The sequence below is a fragment of the Nanorana parkeri genome, unplaced genomic scaffold, assembly GCF_000935625.1.
Source record: "Nanorana parkeri isolate BGI_ZX_2015 unplaced genomic scaffold, ASM93562v1 scaffold373, whole genome shotgun sequence".
In the NCBI taxonomy this organism is placed as follows: Eukaryota; Metazoa; Chordata; class Amphibia; order Anura; family Dicroglossidae; genus Nanorana; species Nanorana parkeri.
The window spans coordinates 177234-194476 of NW_017306641.1; the positions used below are offsets into that span (position 1 = coordinate 177234).

Sequence of the window (17243 nt, forward strand, 5' to 3'; positions counted from 1 at the left end):
AAAATGCAGTACCATGGGAATGCTAAACTACATTTGAACGGGTGTCCACACAATTTTGGTAATCAAGTAGGCATGATGGTCAGGTGTCCACAACCTTTTACGTCATCCTGGAGCTGCCAGTCAAGATGTCCAAAGATCCCATACCCATTAAGAGGACTGAGCAAATAATGATAGCGGCAGATACCTCGTGGCTGTCGCATCACTGGAGAAGAAGTGAGAATAGTTCCGCTTTAATGCATTTTTAGTCAACTGAAAGACTCCACTTTCATGAATATGTCCAGCTCCCACTAGGCACAGCTTTGATAGTGGGTTATGCTCCCGCATGGCAGCAAATCATTGTTATATCTTTGGCAATTTCAGCCAAATAGATGAGCTACATAATTGCATATACAAGCCATATAAATCTCATATAATTTCATAATGTCACTGCTATGATCTGGTGATTTGGTAACTGATAGCAAGTGCAGCAGTGCCCAAAGACCTTTTTCGCATAGGCTTCAGGTTGTATAAGAGCATCGTGTACAGCAAGCTTTTGCAAAGTGTTTGTTGAACTCTATGATAAGCAAATATTATCTGAATACAAGAGGCATGAGTATTATACCTGAATATTGCTGTCCATTGTTTATTTCTTCCAGAAAATTCATCCAGCATGAAACTTTGCTGTACAAAAGATTTCTGTATTAAGACCAGTCACTGCTGCTCTTTCTTCTTGTGCAAGGTGACTGGTCCTGTATCTGCCCCCTCATGTAGTTTTCTACAGGCAGCTTGCAGTGGGTAGAGCATGTTGGGTCCCACTCCCTTACCTATAAAGCTAAGTCATAATGACTATACAATGTAATAACTGGAATTACAAAGGAATTTGGTGGTGACAAAGGGGATTTAAATCCTTGGTGGCAATAGAGGAATATATTTTAATTAAAGTTTTTGTTCTCCGAGTTCAGTTTTAAAAATTTGGCAAGCATTATGTAAAGCCCTTAAAAAACCTAAGTTACAGCAGCTTGTTTAAAGTTGTTTACAGGCTCCCACAAAGCTGCCCACAGCTTGCCAAAGCCTTTAAAAACACTTTTGTATGCTGTACATACTGCTCTTATTCAAGTTGAGGCCATTGAGAACAAGACCTAAATCTTGTAACTAGCATTTCTCAAATTCAGCTCTCAAGTAACCCTGAGAGGTCATGTTTTCAGGATTTCCTCACTGGGAAGAACTGCTGAGCAAAAGACAAGTTAAATCATCTGTGCGGGATAAAGGAACAAATGACGTGTGCAGGGTACCTTGAGACCTGAACTAACAAACACTGCTCATATACGTTATGGGCACATATTTTAGCGCTTTTCCATTTTATTTAAAAGTGGGAGTTATTGGACCATCATGATGAAAAAATATTGTATTCTTGTAACTATAGACAGTTAGCGTGCATAACGATAGTACTGCATATATTAATTTGTTTGTATATGAAATAAACATGCCATTATTTATATTTATGTTCATTTTAAATATACACCAAGCTGACCAACAAAAATGACAATGATAGAGGTTGGGACAAGCTATAAAACCACCAGAGGAGGTAGGTTTTATTTACACGGTTTAAACTTTATGATAACAAAAAATGTTGTAACAGCTCAAGCACCTCTGGCAGTATTTGTTTCAACTCCTGTCACTGTCACAATTGGTCTGCAGCTCAATGTGCTGATAAATATAAATAAAACATGTGAAATAAGAAATGAATTAATATACTGAACACTATTTTCGCAATCATTACCACATACAGCTATCAGAATACAAATATTTTCACAGCAGTGATCCTTTAATACACAATGCATGAGGTTCCCTATTCTGGAACTCTGCTCATCTAACTGCGGTCTGCTGTAAGGCCAAAGAATAGACTAAAACCCGTTAGGTTTCTTTAATTTAAGAGGCATCTGAAACCAGAGTAAGCTATAGAAAGACAAGATTTTCCTAGAGCTCCACAGGACCCTATTTCAATCAGCAAGGTTCCAGAAATTGGAAGCACCTCATCATACTAGTCCTCCACTAAAGGGACTTCCCATTTTTACCACCTACTGAAAGTGGAAAACACCTTTATATTCACACCTACACACATTCATGAACACTGCTGATTGTTTTATACAGAATTATACTGTATAACAAGTATACTTGAGCTTAAACACTTTAGACAATACAATTCATACAGAGAGTGCAAGAGTAGAATATTTTCCCAGTGGTAACTCTTTTTTGTTCTGCAGACCATGTCTTTTTCCCACTGATCAAATCAAAACAGAAGTCTGTGTTGGGTAATTCCTGAGACAGGTAAAAATTGCGTTCTGTTATTCTGTTTCTGTAGAGAGATTATTCAGCTGCAGTCCCACTGATGGCACAAAAGACATGTAGAGAATTCTGCATCCAGGAGGAATTGCTGTTGTATTCTTCATACATCTGTAAGGAGGAAATCATAGTTCCTATGAATACGGCAGTGTTAAATGCTATGCAATAAATGACATTTGTATGAGTTGATAAAATTACCTTCACAGCTGTCCAATGAAAGCATAAAAAAAGGAAAACGTTATACCAAACATTGTGCTCTATGCAGTTTTGCATTACTTTAGATATTACAACAGGATCACAATTTCTAATTGTCTCTGCTTTAGACTCTTGCTTCTAAAAGTGAACCTCCTTTCGGTCTAAGGTACAGATCAAATATATAAGTGTATTTCTTGGAATATAACCCATTTTTAACTTTGAGGTAGAGTGAAGCAAGGTTTTCTACCATGTTAGTTTCTATTACCAAGTTCATTAAGCATATCTTCCCCCAACCTTAGCCCTAGGATTTGCCTGGGATCTGGCTGAGCTCTCTGTTTCCTCTCTCTGGAATGCAGTGTATGTGTATTTTTATAGATAGTGGTCTAGAGAGCAACTGAAACTAGTATTCTGCTGTCACAGGCCCCCGTAATGGATCCTCTATAGGAATATATGCAGAATACATTACAGAGGGGATCTGGAAGTTGAGCACAGCCCTGGCTGTTGCAGACAAGATGAAATCTTTGCAGAGGGTCATAGTCAGACATTAAAGGTAATGTATAGCCGATTGTAGTTTTCTGCTTTCTTAATAAGGTCAGGAGTAGGGATGAGCTCAGGTTGGGACTGAGCCCGAAAAGGATATTCGCCGCCCTGCAGCTGCACATAAACAAAGGGGCAGGATGCTTTTGTGCTCACCTTGACCTTATACGTCTTTGACCAAATATAGCATGTTGCCATATAAAGTCAATGATGTCACACCATCCTGCCCCTTTATTTCCTTATAACTGCAGGAATACTGCAGCCGCTCCTGACTGGGTGGCAGCGGAAGGAGCTACCTTCTGGGTTCAGAGGTGTTCAGGTTTACACCACGATTTCGCCTGAATCTGAGCCCATTTTTAGTCAGGACTAAAAAACTGTTAAAGTTTTTTTTTTACTTTTTTGTTTTTCAATTCTGTAATATGAAATATTGCATATTATTATTGTGTAATCATCTATCCAGCCAGCAGGTGGACCTCAGTCTTCTTTTCACATTCTTAGCTTGACTACTTCTCAGCTGTGCTGAAATAAGCTTTCAGTTTATACAACTCCAAAGAGTCATCAGAGCATCAGATGGCAGGAGCTGGAGCGTGCTCCAATTAAAATGTGGAAAAAGCCTGTAGTCAGCTTTATCTATTTAAAGTGATTATTCCGCTTTCAAATTAATTGTTAAAGTTTGGATTCATCTTGCAGACGACTGCTTGTTTTTACAGTACAAAATGAAAACAGTGTCCACAGCAATCGATCTAACTTACACCAGAAACAATTGTCTTGTGCTGCACAACTGCTGGGGAGAACAAATGAGCACCAAACAAGTAAGATTTTTATACACTCTTTTTTGCTAATGCTGAATGTAACATGTTTCTGCAAATACTTCAAAATATGCCTCCTGCACAAAAAGTATAATAGATATAGTTAACAAGGATGAAAAAATGATTCATGCCCATCAATGTCAACCTCTAACAATTTCTGCAGTTTTGGTTCAGAGGAAGACACCGCTCCCTTTCCCGACAAGGAGGAAAAAATTCCTTCCTGACCTTTACGTGCAGCTGGATAAGTTCCTCGAGAAATTGCTATCTTAGCTTTTAGTAATGACACAGTTGGCTATTGTTAGTTACTTACAGAAATCACCCATTATTGTTTTGTCATTGCTACTGCATGCATTAAACTATTCTGTACCGTAAAGTGGAACATCAGCCAAAAATAATAAGATACAAATTAATAAACCAATAAAAGGTAAGATAACAAAACCAGCTTTTGCTGCAATATTCTGCTTCAGTCCAGAAATCTCCCCTGAAATTCCTTTAATTTCTGCCACAAGATAGCCTCAGTTTGATGGCCAGCATAATTCAACCCAATTCCTCTGACCCAGGTTGTATTGTACCCAGCATGTGACTGGAAAGTGAAAGGAGAATCAGCACAGTGATGAGCTCATTTCTTTTACTTTGCTTTTTCCTCCTATCAGCATGCTTCTTGTCAGCACCTGAACTGATTAGCTCCTTGTGCTGCCTCTTCCTCTTACACTCAGCTATCCTGTTCAGGGACTGCAAGAGGCTGATAACAGGTCATATTTAGTTACCTAAACTGCTTGCAAATAAAATACATTAATTATGTAATAATGAATACAGAGGCAGGATTGTTTGTGCTTTTTATATCTGCCTAGAGTTTTGCCTTTTAAAGCTTTGCCCTTCTGTAACATAAAATAATCTGCAAAAGATAATGAATGACCTGTCCTGCCACCCATTCTTGAAATCTGCTGTCTGATAAGCTCATCCATCATCCATACTGTGTGCAGAAGTATAGATAAGGTTTACCTTTGCACTGCAACTTGATTATTGTTATACAAGCTGTCCTTATTAGAAAGCAACAGTGTTTTGTTTTCATACTTTGCATACGATTTGAGTAGATGATTGATGACGCTTGTACTATGATAAAAACAAGAAACAACTGTACTATGTTTGCACGCAAAACTTCGTATACCAAAATACCCAACTTACAAAGTACAATTACAAAACGTTGTTACAAAATATTTGTAACACAGTATGCATGAGGGATGCAAGTGGACTGAAATTATCCCAAAATTGAAATGCCATTTATATAAGACTCCGTTCACATCTATGCAATGTAACAACGTGTTGATGCTGCACGCTACCCTGCATCGTATGTTGCAATGTTAGGTGTGAGATGGTGCAATTATTTCTTAATGGCACTCCAATGCACCTAGCCATAGCATGTGCATTGTATTGCACCACATCGCAGGGTAACTTAAAGAAATACATATTTAAATGCATTTTTTTTAAATGTATGCATTCAGGCCTAAAAAACATTGCGATTGTGATCACTGGATCATGGCTGCAAAGCTCAGGCTTCTCCAGTTTCCTCCCAAACTGAAGCTAAGTGCTGAGGTACGGAGTTTCAGTTTAAAATTTTGCACACAAATGGCAAGCACTCATTGGTCAGCTCCACCACCTGACTCTGTCACCTTTCTCTTTCTTTCTTTGAACCATTGCGATAATGGCACAGTATTCTTCCTCTGTGTTATTTGTAAGGTGGTACCTGTTTATCATGCATTTGTTAGAATGTTAATGCAGTAGTACCCTTTGTCCTGTAAATTGTTCCTTGTGTTTGTTATAAAGTGACCATTTTCTTCTTTCATTCTTTTAGTTCTAAAACGTTCTTTTATTTCTTAACTACACACTGCCGTAAGCTCACAGAGAGTTGGGCAATTTACTTCACTTCCGGGGATGAACCGAGCTGCAAAGGAGTAAGGAAAGTTGAGCATATGCTGCTGGGTAGAAGCGGGAGTTAAGTGAACTATATATATGTATATATATATATCTATATATATAGATATTTATCTATATATATAGATATATATCTAGCTCTTCAGCTTGTAGTAAAAAGGTGAAAAGTCACTTAAAGTCAGATATGCAATTGTAAATACAGATAACTATACATTTTCAATAACTAAATCTACACCATTTAATGCACACAATAATTATACAGATCAAATGTATGAACTGGCTAACTGTATTTCGGTTAAATCATTCTTTTAATGCAGGTACCTTTGCCAGTCAGTGAAGCCAAATCTGCAGTACAGAGGCTGATGCGTGCTTTTTGTTTTGCAGCTATTATTGTACCTTGTAAATTACATTAGAATTCCTGGCACCATACTCCCTTATTGTGGGTGAGATAAAAGTCTGATTGTTACGTTTGCACGAACCAGGGCCATGTCTCCTAGGTCACTCAAGCCTTCCTCTTCTCAATGAATAGAGGTAAAATATATCAACAAATGTCTGTCTACTGCAGTGCTAACACAGGAAATGATATCTGCATATGCAAAACTTCAATTATATGACTTTGCAGCCATAAAAACCTCAAGGAGATAATAACTAAACAGTAATATACAACACATGGCAAAACGTAAAGCAGATCTAGACTCGGGCACCCTTATTTTTCAAACAGTGTGAGAAAAGTCAGTTATGAATGTTTTAGCCTTTACAATAGGCATTTTGCAGCTGATCTTCTGCCTAGGTTCACTTTTTTTTACAATGTCCCTGTTAACAGGTTCTCTTGTTTCATCAATGTAATCCAATAATCACAAGCTAGAGTGGGTATAGGTGCTGAAAGCAATGCCTTCCTCTGAACGCTACATCACTACTATATCCTGTAGTCATGTGGGGGGTAAGCAGGAGGACTCACTGAGCACAGCGGGGAACACTGGAGATCAGCGCTCCGACAAGAGTCAGTTTCAAATATAACTTCACCCAGGGATTTATTTGCATTGAAGTGATGTCTGGCAGTGTGGACAGCAGAAGCGGTAATTGTATTTTTACAGGTATTTTTTTTTTTAAGCAACTTTATTTAAGCTACAGAGTAACCTTAAAGGACCCCTAGAAAATCCCCTACAACTAAGTTTAGGTGAAGCTATTTAGCTTACATTGATTACAAGCATCACATACACAGCTTACTAAGAGGCAAGCAAAAACCAGGTTGCTCAGAGATTTTCTAACCATTTGGAAAATCTCTATTGATCAAAATGATCACTTCTGTTTTTTGCCACAAAGGTGATTCTATAAATCCCATGGTCGCCTAGGCCAGGGATAGGATTAAGACATTTATGGCTAGACTTACTGTACTTTGGACCTCATTACCACTGATCACAATGTGTTATTGAATAAGCCTGTTAGAGGTGGAATTACACAACTGGAAATACATACCGGTTCATGAATAATCTCAGAAAGTTCCTTCACCATATCCCTAAAGTTTGCCTTTAATCCTTCATGATATTCAAACTGATCCTCTTTAATGAGCTGTTCATTCAAATCCAGTGCGGTGCCACATGCTTGTATAAACTGTCTACAGGGAGATATGAACAGAGATATTGATGCAAATTAATACAACTTCCCTTCAAGCTAACATTCAGTATTCCTCTACAGGTGTAATATCTGTCTTTGACATACAGTGTGGAAAATAATGATTTGATCCCTGCAGATTTTGTAAGTTTGCCCACTTACAAATAAATGAAAAGTCTATCATTTTTATCATATGTGTATTTTAAATGATAGAGACAGAATATCAACCAAAAATCCAGAAAGAAAAAAAAAACACATGATACAAATGTTATAAATTGAGTTGCAGTTCAGTGAGTAAAATAAGTATTTGATCCCCTACCAAATAACAATCATTCTGGCTCCCACAGACTGGCTATGTGGTACACAGATTAGTCTTGTCAATTTAAGAAGGTTCTCCTAACGACAACTCGTTTTGTATATAAAAGACACCTTTGTTCCATTCAAACCTCACCACCATGGGCAAGACCAACGAGCTGTCAAAGGACGTTAGGGATAAAATTGTAGACCTGCACAAGGCTGGAATGGGCTACAAGGCCATCAGCAAGAAGCTTGGTGAGAAGGAAACTACTGTTGGAGCGATTATTGTCAAATGGAAGGAAGGCCTTTTTGACTGTGCTGACTCCACCCTTTGTTTAAATGGTGGTGACAAGGTTGCCAGCTGTGTGCCACCACATCCAAATTGAGTCAGAATGACATTCCTGAACTTGTAAAGGGTAGTCTGCCTCTATATGCATCTTAACAATCACTACAAAGAACCTGGAAAGGTAAGTATAAAATCTAACTTTTTTAAAGTAAGTTGTAAACCTACTATCAGCTGCAGATTTATGTAGGGCGAGGGGGCCTAAACAGTATTTGCGGGCCTTGCATTGCACTGCAAAGCCTGATTTAATTTATCCTGCAGCTGAGAACATGCAACAAAATGCCTAGGCATTTGGACATGTGAAAGGCCACTCTGTCTATGAGATATGGATTACAGGACTTTACTTTTTCCTATAAGAAGGTGTTGCGTTTAAGTTACTTTAGGTCCTGTGTAAATAACAGAGTTATAAATAGTGAATAAAACAAATGTCAAGAATAGCAGGATGAATAATCTGGTAGCTCCCTATCTCTCTGGAATTTGTGCAATTAATCCTAGCTCCTCAGTTCTCAGCTCTGACCAGTGGCGGACCTAATAACCAAAGGGCCCTGGTGCAAGATTTTATCTTGGGCCCCCCTCCCAAGACAGGGGGGGGGCGCGGGAGCGGATCACACTGGCATCCGCACCCCCCCAGCGGTCTCTAATGTTGCAGTAGCGTGCTGGACTTACCTGAGACCCTGCACATTCAAACTTTGATAGATCACATGCATACCTGTAATAATTTAATCAGAGAAATAGATTATAATAGGGAACATTACAGTGTAATATTCCCCATTATAATCCACTTGTCTGATAACATTAAATAGCATTTCACAACTAAGGCTGTGGGGGAGCCCAGGACCGGACCCCACTGGGCCCCCCCACAGCCACAGGCCTCGGCACCGGCGGTAGTTCCCGCCACTGGCTCTGACCACTCTAATTACTACGGACTGTTGGATGTTTTTAAACATATGTCATAGTATGGTACCTACAGTAGCAGACAGAGTATAACTTATTGGTCAGAACTTCAGTCTGCAGCCATCTATATTTTTATGCAGTGGGGAGAATTTATCATAACTGGAGCAGACAGAATCTGGAGCAGTTGCCCATGGCAGCCATTTAGCTTCTCTCTTCAGTTTGTTAAGTTAAAGTGACATTAAAGTCAATATTTTTCCCCTCCATTCTGTTTCTGCTATTAATACTTACCTTATGTGATGCCTATTGATCTGAACATCTTCTTCCTTCCTCTGGTTTCCAACAGTCCATCCAGCGCTGGTGCCGGCTCTGATCCAGCGCAGACTTCTGTGTCCCATTGAGTCTGTCCAGCATGGACGCTCCCGGCTGTGTGCATTCACTTCTGAGTCTCTCCTCTTCTCCCCGCCGGTGATCTCCACTGCGCATGCACCCACCTACACTTTCTTCTGCAGGGGCTGTTTGGAAGATGTGTTCTGCAGCCGGCTCAGACACAGGAAAGTAATTATCGATTTGACAATTGTTTTTGAAAGATAGAAATTGATTGGTTGTTATGCACAGCTGCTCCAAATTCTGTTAGCTCCAGTTGTGATAAATTCCCCCCAGTATGCATTCATAATGACTAATATAACATATAAATACATACTTAAATATGTCTTTCAACTCTTTGCCCTTTTTGCTGGGATATTTACTGGACCGGCTGTCATCAAGGAATGCCCTAGCATAGGCTAAAGGGCCAGCATTCACCTATATATAGAAAAACAAAAGCATTATTCTCTAGGCAAGTAGGAAATATGTAATTATACAATGCATCAGTAAACATCATAGACATCTATCAAATAAGTTTCTATAAACAGGCAATTAAATTCATCCATAACTTTATGTATGCCATACAAAATGATGGTTGTGAAAGATTAATCATTAATTGATGGTTAGGTGTATGACCAGCAAATGTCCATAGTCTGTCTGAGAGGGCCATGCTAAAGTCAAATTTAGGATGCAATTATTTCAGTGTAGATTAGAAAATGATTGCTGAAATTTTATTGGCTCTCATTGCAACACAGTGAATTTCCTCCATTTTCTGAGCCTACCTCACTGTGAGTAACTTTCATATTCATTCATTAAGTTAAGCTTGAACAGCATTAAACATGGTTACCTGCACAGACACACATCCCTGTAATTTTAGCTGCAACTGGATCATATCCACATCAGCTGAAGAGCAGATCTTCTGCATATCCGCTGTCTTCTCCTTTATCTCATCAATAGCCACATCAATGGGCTTCAGGTCTACCTGATGCTCATAGACTACTGGGATTCGCTTCTTTACATATGGAAAAGAGTTGGATGCTGGGAAAATAAATATCATGCACATCAGTTAATTTTTAATGGAAATATTTTTGTAAAAAAATCTATTTGGAAATAATTTGTTCTAGAAAAGTAGAAAATATGATATTTAGTGAAACCATTGAAAGTAGCTCTTTGAAATTAGAGTTCAGTACCATTGCTTTTACTAATTACTGCTTTTTATTCTCCTGCAGCAGCTACAGCAAGCTCAATCACTATTGGGCGAGGGGTAAATAGGGTCTTGATGTACGAACCTCACCCAGTAATTTAATAAAGCCTTTTCTTTATACATTAGACATGACAAAATAATGAAAGTGCAAAAGGAAGGATAATAGAATTTAAAACAGGAAACCTAGTTCTAGCCAGGATAATTGTTGCAAAGGTTACAGGTCGACCACAACAAGGAAAAATAGGCCAGATCTGTTTAATGCTGTGCACACACCTTACAACCATCGCAAGACTTTTGTCTTGCGATGGTTGTAAGGCAATTAAAAAAACGTACTATCTGCCTATCTTGGACAGGCAGATCGTACTTGCGATGATCGCAAGCCCACCACGTTGAGGGGCGGGCTTCCGATGACCGCAATGCTGAACGGGCAGTGTGTGCATGCGCACACCGGCCCGTCCGGCTTTTATCTTACGAACATGCTACACACCCGCCGAAAATCGTACGATTGTTGGCGGGTTTTCGAACATGTTCGTAAGATAAAAGTCGTGCGACCTTACAGTAGTAGAGGCCGCACGGCTTCCACACACCTTACGATAATCGTACGATCGCGGGATTTCCCGCGATTATCGTACGATTATCGCAAGGTGTGTGGGCACCTTAACAAATAAATTATACTGGGATTAAAGCCTAAATAAAGATACATACAAATGTATTGTTTTAACAGGCCAAGGAGGCCTGCCAGATTGCATTCATTTTATCTGGATACTCTGGGAAGAAATCAGTACAACTGGAGAAAAGGAAATGAGCTCACAATTGCTGTCAACAAGTCAATCAGAATTCTTGTTTAAAGCGGAACTAATGTTTCTTTTAGTTTTAAAAATAAGTTAAGTTAAAAATAATGCATGCATGCACGCACACTAACAAAACTATCTGTATTATGGCTTTTCTAGATGGTCCCCCAGATGGTGTGCAGACAATCGGTCCAGGGCCTGGGATTCATTTTGACCTCTTGATTCAGCTTTCCTCACCTCCCTCCTAGTATGTCATTATGCTCCTATATTTGAATAAGGGGCAGAGATCATCATCACGCATAACAATGTGACTCCTCCCAGTCTTGTCCCTGTTCTTTCTTCTCATTTGTTTGCTGCATTTTTTAAACTAATAACAAGAGTCTGATGATGGCTGGGAATAGAACTGCCTATTACATGTCCAGTTCCCGTCAAAGAATACAAATAGTTCCTCTAGAGACTTTCCTGTTGGGTATCACATCTCACTAATGCTGCTAAACAAAGATATTAACAGAGGCATATGGATATTATGAAATATGGATAATACAAAAGATAACAGGTTTGAGAGTATGCATGCATGTACAATTATCAGCATGGAATGTCAGAGTGTTTGCATTACAAAACAAACAATACTTTAGTTCTTATCTACTTTTTTTTTTAATTAAAAGGTCAAATTAGATCGGTTGCTATCGTTTTCTTCCCAGGTTTGAATCAATCAGCTCCCTGTGGTTTAATATGCCAAGTTTTAGAGTGATAATTAAGCATTTAAGTGCCCTAAACTTTTCTAAAGAAACAGGTCTGAATAGCATGGATCTTGTAGTGTCTAAAAGAAATTGTGTTAGTCATTAAAGTGTGTGTAAACCCTAACAATAAACTTCGCTTGTTTACTGCCTTTTGGCCTGGTAAATATACAATTGAAAGCATTTTTTTATATCTCTTCTATTAGTGCAAAAGTACCAGACATGCAGTGAGTGTATTCCTGCAGTGAACAGACAATGCTGCACAGGAATCTCAAACAATGTTTTCATCCCTGACTCCTTCATCCCCAGGTTCTCTTCTTGGACTACAGAACACCTCCTCCAGTGTTGTGGAGATGAAGAGGGGTGTTATGTAGTTTTGACACACTTACTGCCATAGGGTGACAATGCTGCCCCTCCATAGATACAGGACACAGAGTGAGTGTTGTCTCCCTATGACTGGCATGATCACCAGGTCAAAACAAAAGGGAGGAAAAGCTTTAAAAATATATTGTAGCCACCACATATAAAGACTGATAAGCTAATATATGTAATTTTTGTTCTTGGTTTTAGATATACTTCAAGGTGACCATTATAATAACAGCATACATGTTGTACTCTCTGACTGTATTGGCCCTTTAAAATGGGAATATAAAATGCTTACATTGGCTGCGGGACCTGCAACTAAGGTATTCCACTGTGGCTGGTCATGTTACCAAATGCTTAGGCATTTGATGATGTCATCTATGCTGAAGGGGAAGAATAACCAATCAGGAGTCTGATCCACCCTTCAGCAATTGGTCATTGTTGTTTCAGCACCTTAACGACTAGTATTCACACATCCTGTTACCTTTTATGAGTGCAGGCTAGAAGAGCGTGCACATAGTAAAGGGGGACTGTGAACTTTAGCCACGCTCATGTCTTTTTATAATCCCACCCTGACCTTGTATAATACTTTCTACCTTTCCAATAAGCATAATATTGTATGGCAGAAAAGTGAAACATTGGGCTAGAAGCAGAAATGACTACCTGTCTTGTTCTATTGGATCTGCACAGGCTTTGAAATACCAGCTGTGTCAAATGTGCTTGTTACCATAGTGGTCCTTTTAGAACTATCCACAGTGGTCTTCAAAATTATTCTCATATTCACAGCATACTAGCAGGGAAGGATTCTATTGTTCCATTCCAAACACATCTATAATATAAAACCAATTACCTTTGAGCCCATGTCAAGGCTCTGCCCGACTTATCGGAGGATGCACTTAAGGGCTAGTCAGCTGTCCTCCAGGAGGTTCCCAGCATGCTTGCAACAATTTAAAGACAATTCTCCTTAGGAAGGCATTTAGGAATTAAGCATAAACTAGGATAATAAATCTGTCACTATATGCACTTGAAATTAGGGAGTTTAAAATACGTTTATGATGTGACCAAGTTGATAAATGTCCCCCAATATATATCCAAATGGGCTTTCTAATTGTCACCAAACATATGTGTTTGCTGATTCTTATGGATACATACTTGTTAAAATGGTCCTTTTTTTGCACTGCTCTTCCACAGTTCCATGTTTTTTCCCTGAGAGAGTGTACGGAGTTTCAAAAACAAATCTGGTTATGTTGTGATTCTTCTCAAAATTGGTTTTCCGATCAGAAAGCTCTTGTTCTTCTAAATAAGGCTTTACATAGGTAATCTGAATATGAGCAAACTTCAGGTCCAGATCCTTGGCATTCACCTGTCAAGATGAAGCAAAATAGATACTTGATTCATAAATCTAGAAATGCATACAAAAATCTGTGATTAGTAAACACATTGTACCATGGATTTGCCAAATGGTTAGCAAAACCATTACCTGATGGTTTACCTAAACATGTTACCTAAACATTGTTTACCTAAACAAGTTACCTAAACATTGTAAATTTACCAGATCAAACCACAAGTAAATTATAGTTCAGCTCACATTTTTGCCCCTATGTTAAGCAGATACATTTACCTTTTATTTCACTTGTACTGTTTGTTCAGCAATTTGCTTCAGGCTGTATAAAGGACATGGATTTGCATGGGAAAGCATTATTTTTACATAGTGTATATGACATCTAGTGACAATTAAGTATGTTGACAATTTGACTTTGAGAATTTATGCCCCTGGAAATGTCACTCCTTTTTCAGAAATATCTTTTTTTATTTTTTTTTTTGTATTTGATTCCCTTGCCTTAGGGCTGCAGATGTCAACATTCAGTAAAGAGCAATTCCAGGCAACAAGTAAAATCAAAGATCTATTCAGAAAACACAGCTATGCTTAAAGAAGAACTCCGGGCAACATTATTATTAACCCTTGCAGTGGGGCTACCCCTACACTGCAAGGGTTAACTGCTTATTTGTTTCTAGGTGCTAAAAAAAAGGTTATACTCACTTGATCATTCCAGCTGGCTTGTTCCTATACTGGATCCCTAGAGCCTCCTCCCCCTCCTCTGCTGTGGTCTAAGAATCCCTGTGTCATCACGTTGTACACAAGTGTATAGACGTGAGGACGCTGAGGAACATTCCACCTGAGCAGGAGACATGATTCATTGACTGGCGAAGCAGTGAGTTGGCTTGGCAGTTTGGGTGAGTAAAACTTTTTTTTTAGTACTTAGGCACAAACATGCAGCTAACTCTTGGAGTGCGGGGGTAGCCCCGCTGCAAGGGTTAATAAAATGTTTCCCTGGATGACATTTGCATTTAATGTGCAAGAGGCAAAGGTTCACGTTAGTGAATGCAATTGCATTTCGCAAACCTGTTTAGTCGTTGTCATGCTAATTGTGCCCTTGCCAACCCAATTTGATTTTATCTTTATGTTATACTGCCAGTTGCACAAACCATTTTTTTTCTCCTGCATGTGTTACAATGTTGTATCGAAAGGGAAATAAAGCTTTCCTAAAAAAAAAGCAAACATTCATTTTCCATTTTTTAAATATTATAACTTTGCTATGTTATATAAAAATCACACTTATGAGGTATCATTTTAATCCACCAACATTAAGGCTTATGTTTTGGGGTAAATATCTGAGGGTGCTCAATTTGCTTAATTGTTGCATTTGAAAAAAACATTAAAATCCCTATCTGTCCCACCAAAAAAACATAGTTACATGGTTACCTAGTAACCAGGGGACGCTGAACTGTCATGAGAGTTCAGCGGACACGGCCTTGATATCACGGCCGGCTCCGCTGAGCTCTCATTGTAATAACAGTTCAGCGTCCCCTGGTTAACAGGTAACCAAGAGGCGCTGAACTGTAATTACAATGAGAGCTCAGCGGAGCTGGCGGTGATATCAAGTTCTCATTGTAATGACAAAAGTGGCGGCAAAGCTATTGAAAAGAAAGCTATTGAAGAAAGCAATGTAATACAGTGAGTTTTCAGTTAGAGAAATACCTTCTACACTCCAATGAAACTACCAAATTTGCTTCACATTTGGTGAGAAACTCATTAATTTTAGATGCCTGTCTGCGGTAAAGGCCATCAGCATAGTCATGGTGGAGTTGACTCATTTGTGATTAATTCTCAATGTAATGTCAATGGTAACCAGGAGACGCTGATCTGTCATTGCAAGTGGCCGGAGCCAGTCGTGAGATGATGGCTGGCTCCGCCCAGCTGACAGTAGCAGGCTTTCGGCTGGCCATTGGCCAGACGTTTGGCCCGCTTCAGCTTTCAGCTCGGCTCAGTCGAGCCGAAGCATATGCCTTCAGCTCGACCGAGCCGCTCGGCCAACTTTGGGAGCTGTACGGGCTAAAAGCCGAAGGATCAGCCGGAGCTATGGCTGATCTTTCGGCTAGCTTTGTGAATAACCCCCTAAAAGTTACAAGGTGCAGAACCAAGATGTCTCTGAAACGTAAAATGGTATTATTATACAGGAATTATTTAGTGCCAACAGTCTGCGCAGCTCTTTACAATATGAGGAAGACATTACAGCTACAATACAATTAAAGACAAAATGGTTAGGTGGGGCCTGCCTGCGAGAGTTTACAATCTAAAAGATTCTAAAACATAATCTGGGTCTGGGAGTAAGAAAGAAAAGGATCCAGAACTCAAGTGGTTAATGATAAAAAGATATATTAACATTTGTTTTTTTAGAAGCAGCCAAAATATTTTTTGCTTTTTAAACAGGAATGTCATTAGATATTAAGAATACTCATTCCCAGCATATAAAATATGTTAGAGAAACAAACATTTCAGCTATTATTATTGTTATCCTGTAGAAGTTCCTCAGGAACAATCTGCATGGCAAAATGCCCCTTGCCTTTATTTCCTTTCTTTATTAGACATAAAGATTAAATACATTTTTATTTATTTGAAAAAGGATTTGTAATTTTGTTTTGACGGCGCTCTTGAGGGAGCTCATCAATGTCACATCTTTGGAGCGCAGGTGAGTATAGTTACGCATTAGAGCTTAACTGATGGCTTCATTGACTGCAGATAACCAATGTCTCATTCTGGGAGGGGATTAACACATCATCTTAAAGTAATTGTGTTCTTGACAAAAATATTTGCAGTACCCAAGAATTAATTAAAAGCCAACTCTAGCCCAAACTTTTTTCTTGTTTTTGAACAAAGTGATGAGGGGTCTTTGGAGTTAAATGTTGTCTGTGTCCTGTGCCAAAGTTAAAAAATTATGTGTATCTCAGCTAAGACCACTACTCCCCAGTTCATGCTCTTCCTGAAAGCTGTAACCTACTAGGTGGGAATAAATACCCCTAACAGTGCTGTATTACACCAGATATCTATACGGTATATATATATAGAGAGAGAGTGATCACATTTTCCAGACATGCACACCTGTTGGGAAAACAACATTCAGTTTTTGGTGGCAACATTTCTATAACACACTATTTTTTTATTCAAGCAAGTGTTTGCACAAGATTAGTTGTGTTGTCTTTTTAAACCATGGAACAACAGGGAAATTAGATAGTATTGGTATATGTATGTGTTATGTACTGTACACCATTTGCCAAGAAAGTTTCAGTCCCAACTGTTTAGAGGAGCTCCTTGTCAAACACAAGACCTCAACTGTAAAGCAGCTGTTCCAAGAACAATCAACAATATTGACCTTTTGACATAGCTGACCTATGGCATTTATGGTACTTTACTGCCATGTAGAGGCTACTTTTGCAGCCAAAACTAAAAAAGAAAGCTAAGAAAGAAAACCCCTCTGTTTGTTTGTTATGTGTTCCTTTTTACAC

General features: G+C 38.9%; 1 protein-coding gene across 1 annotated transcript in view; it reads right to left on the bottom strand.

Moving 5' to 3' along the window:
- Positions 1–2236: 2236 nt before the first annotated feature.
- Positions 2237–17243, bottom strand: part of DOCK11 (dedicator of cytokinesis 11) — a 197325-nt gene continuing 182318 nt past the window's right edge. The window contains exons 49-53 of the mRNA XM_018558995.1: positions 13551–13761; positions 10151–10341; positions 9641–9741; positions 7272–7410; positions 2237–2433 (exon numbers count right to left, since the gene is read on the bottom strand). Of these exons, the coding sequence (XP_018414497.1) occupies positions 2347–2433; positions 7272–7410; positions 9641–9741; positions 10151–10341; positions 13551–13761 (729 nt within the window). The 3' untranslated portion in view covers positions 2237–2346. The remainder of the gene's footprint in view (positions 2434–7271; positions 7411–9640; positions 9742–10150; positions 10342–13550; positions 13762–17243) is intronic.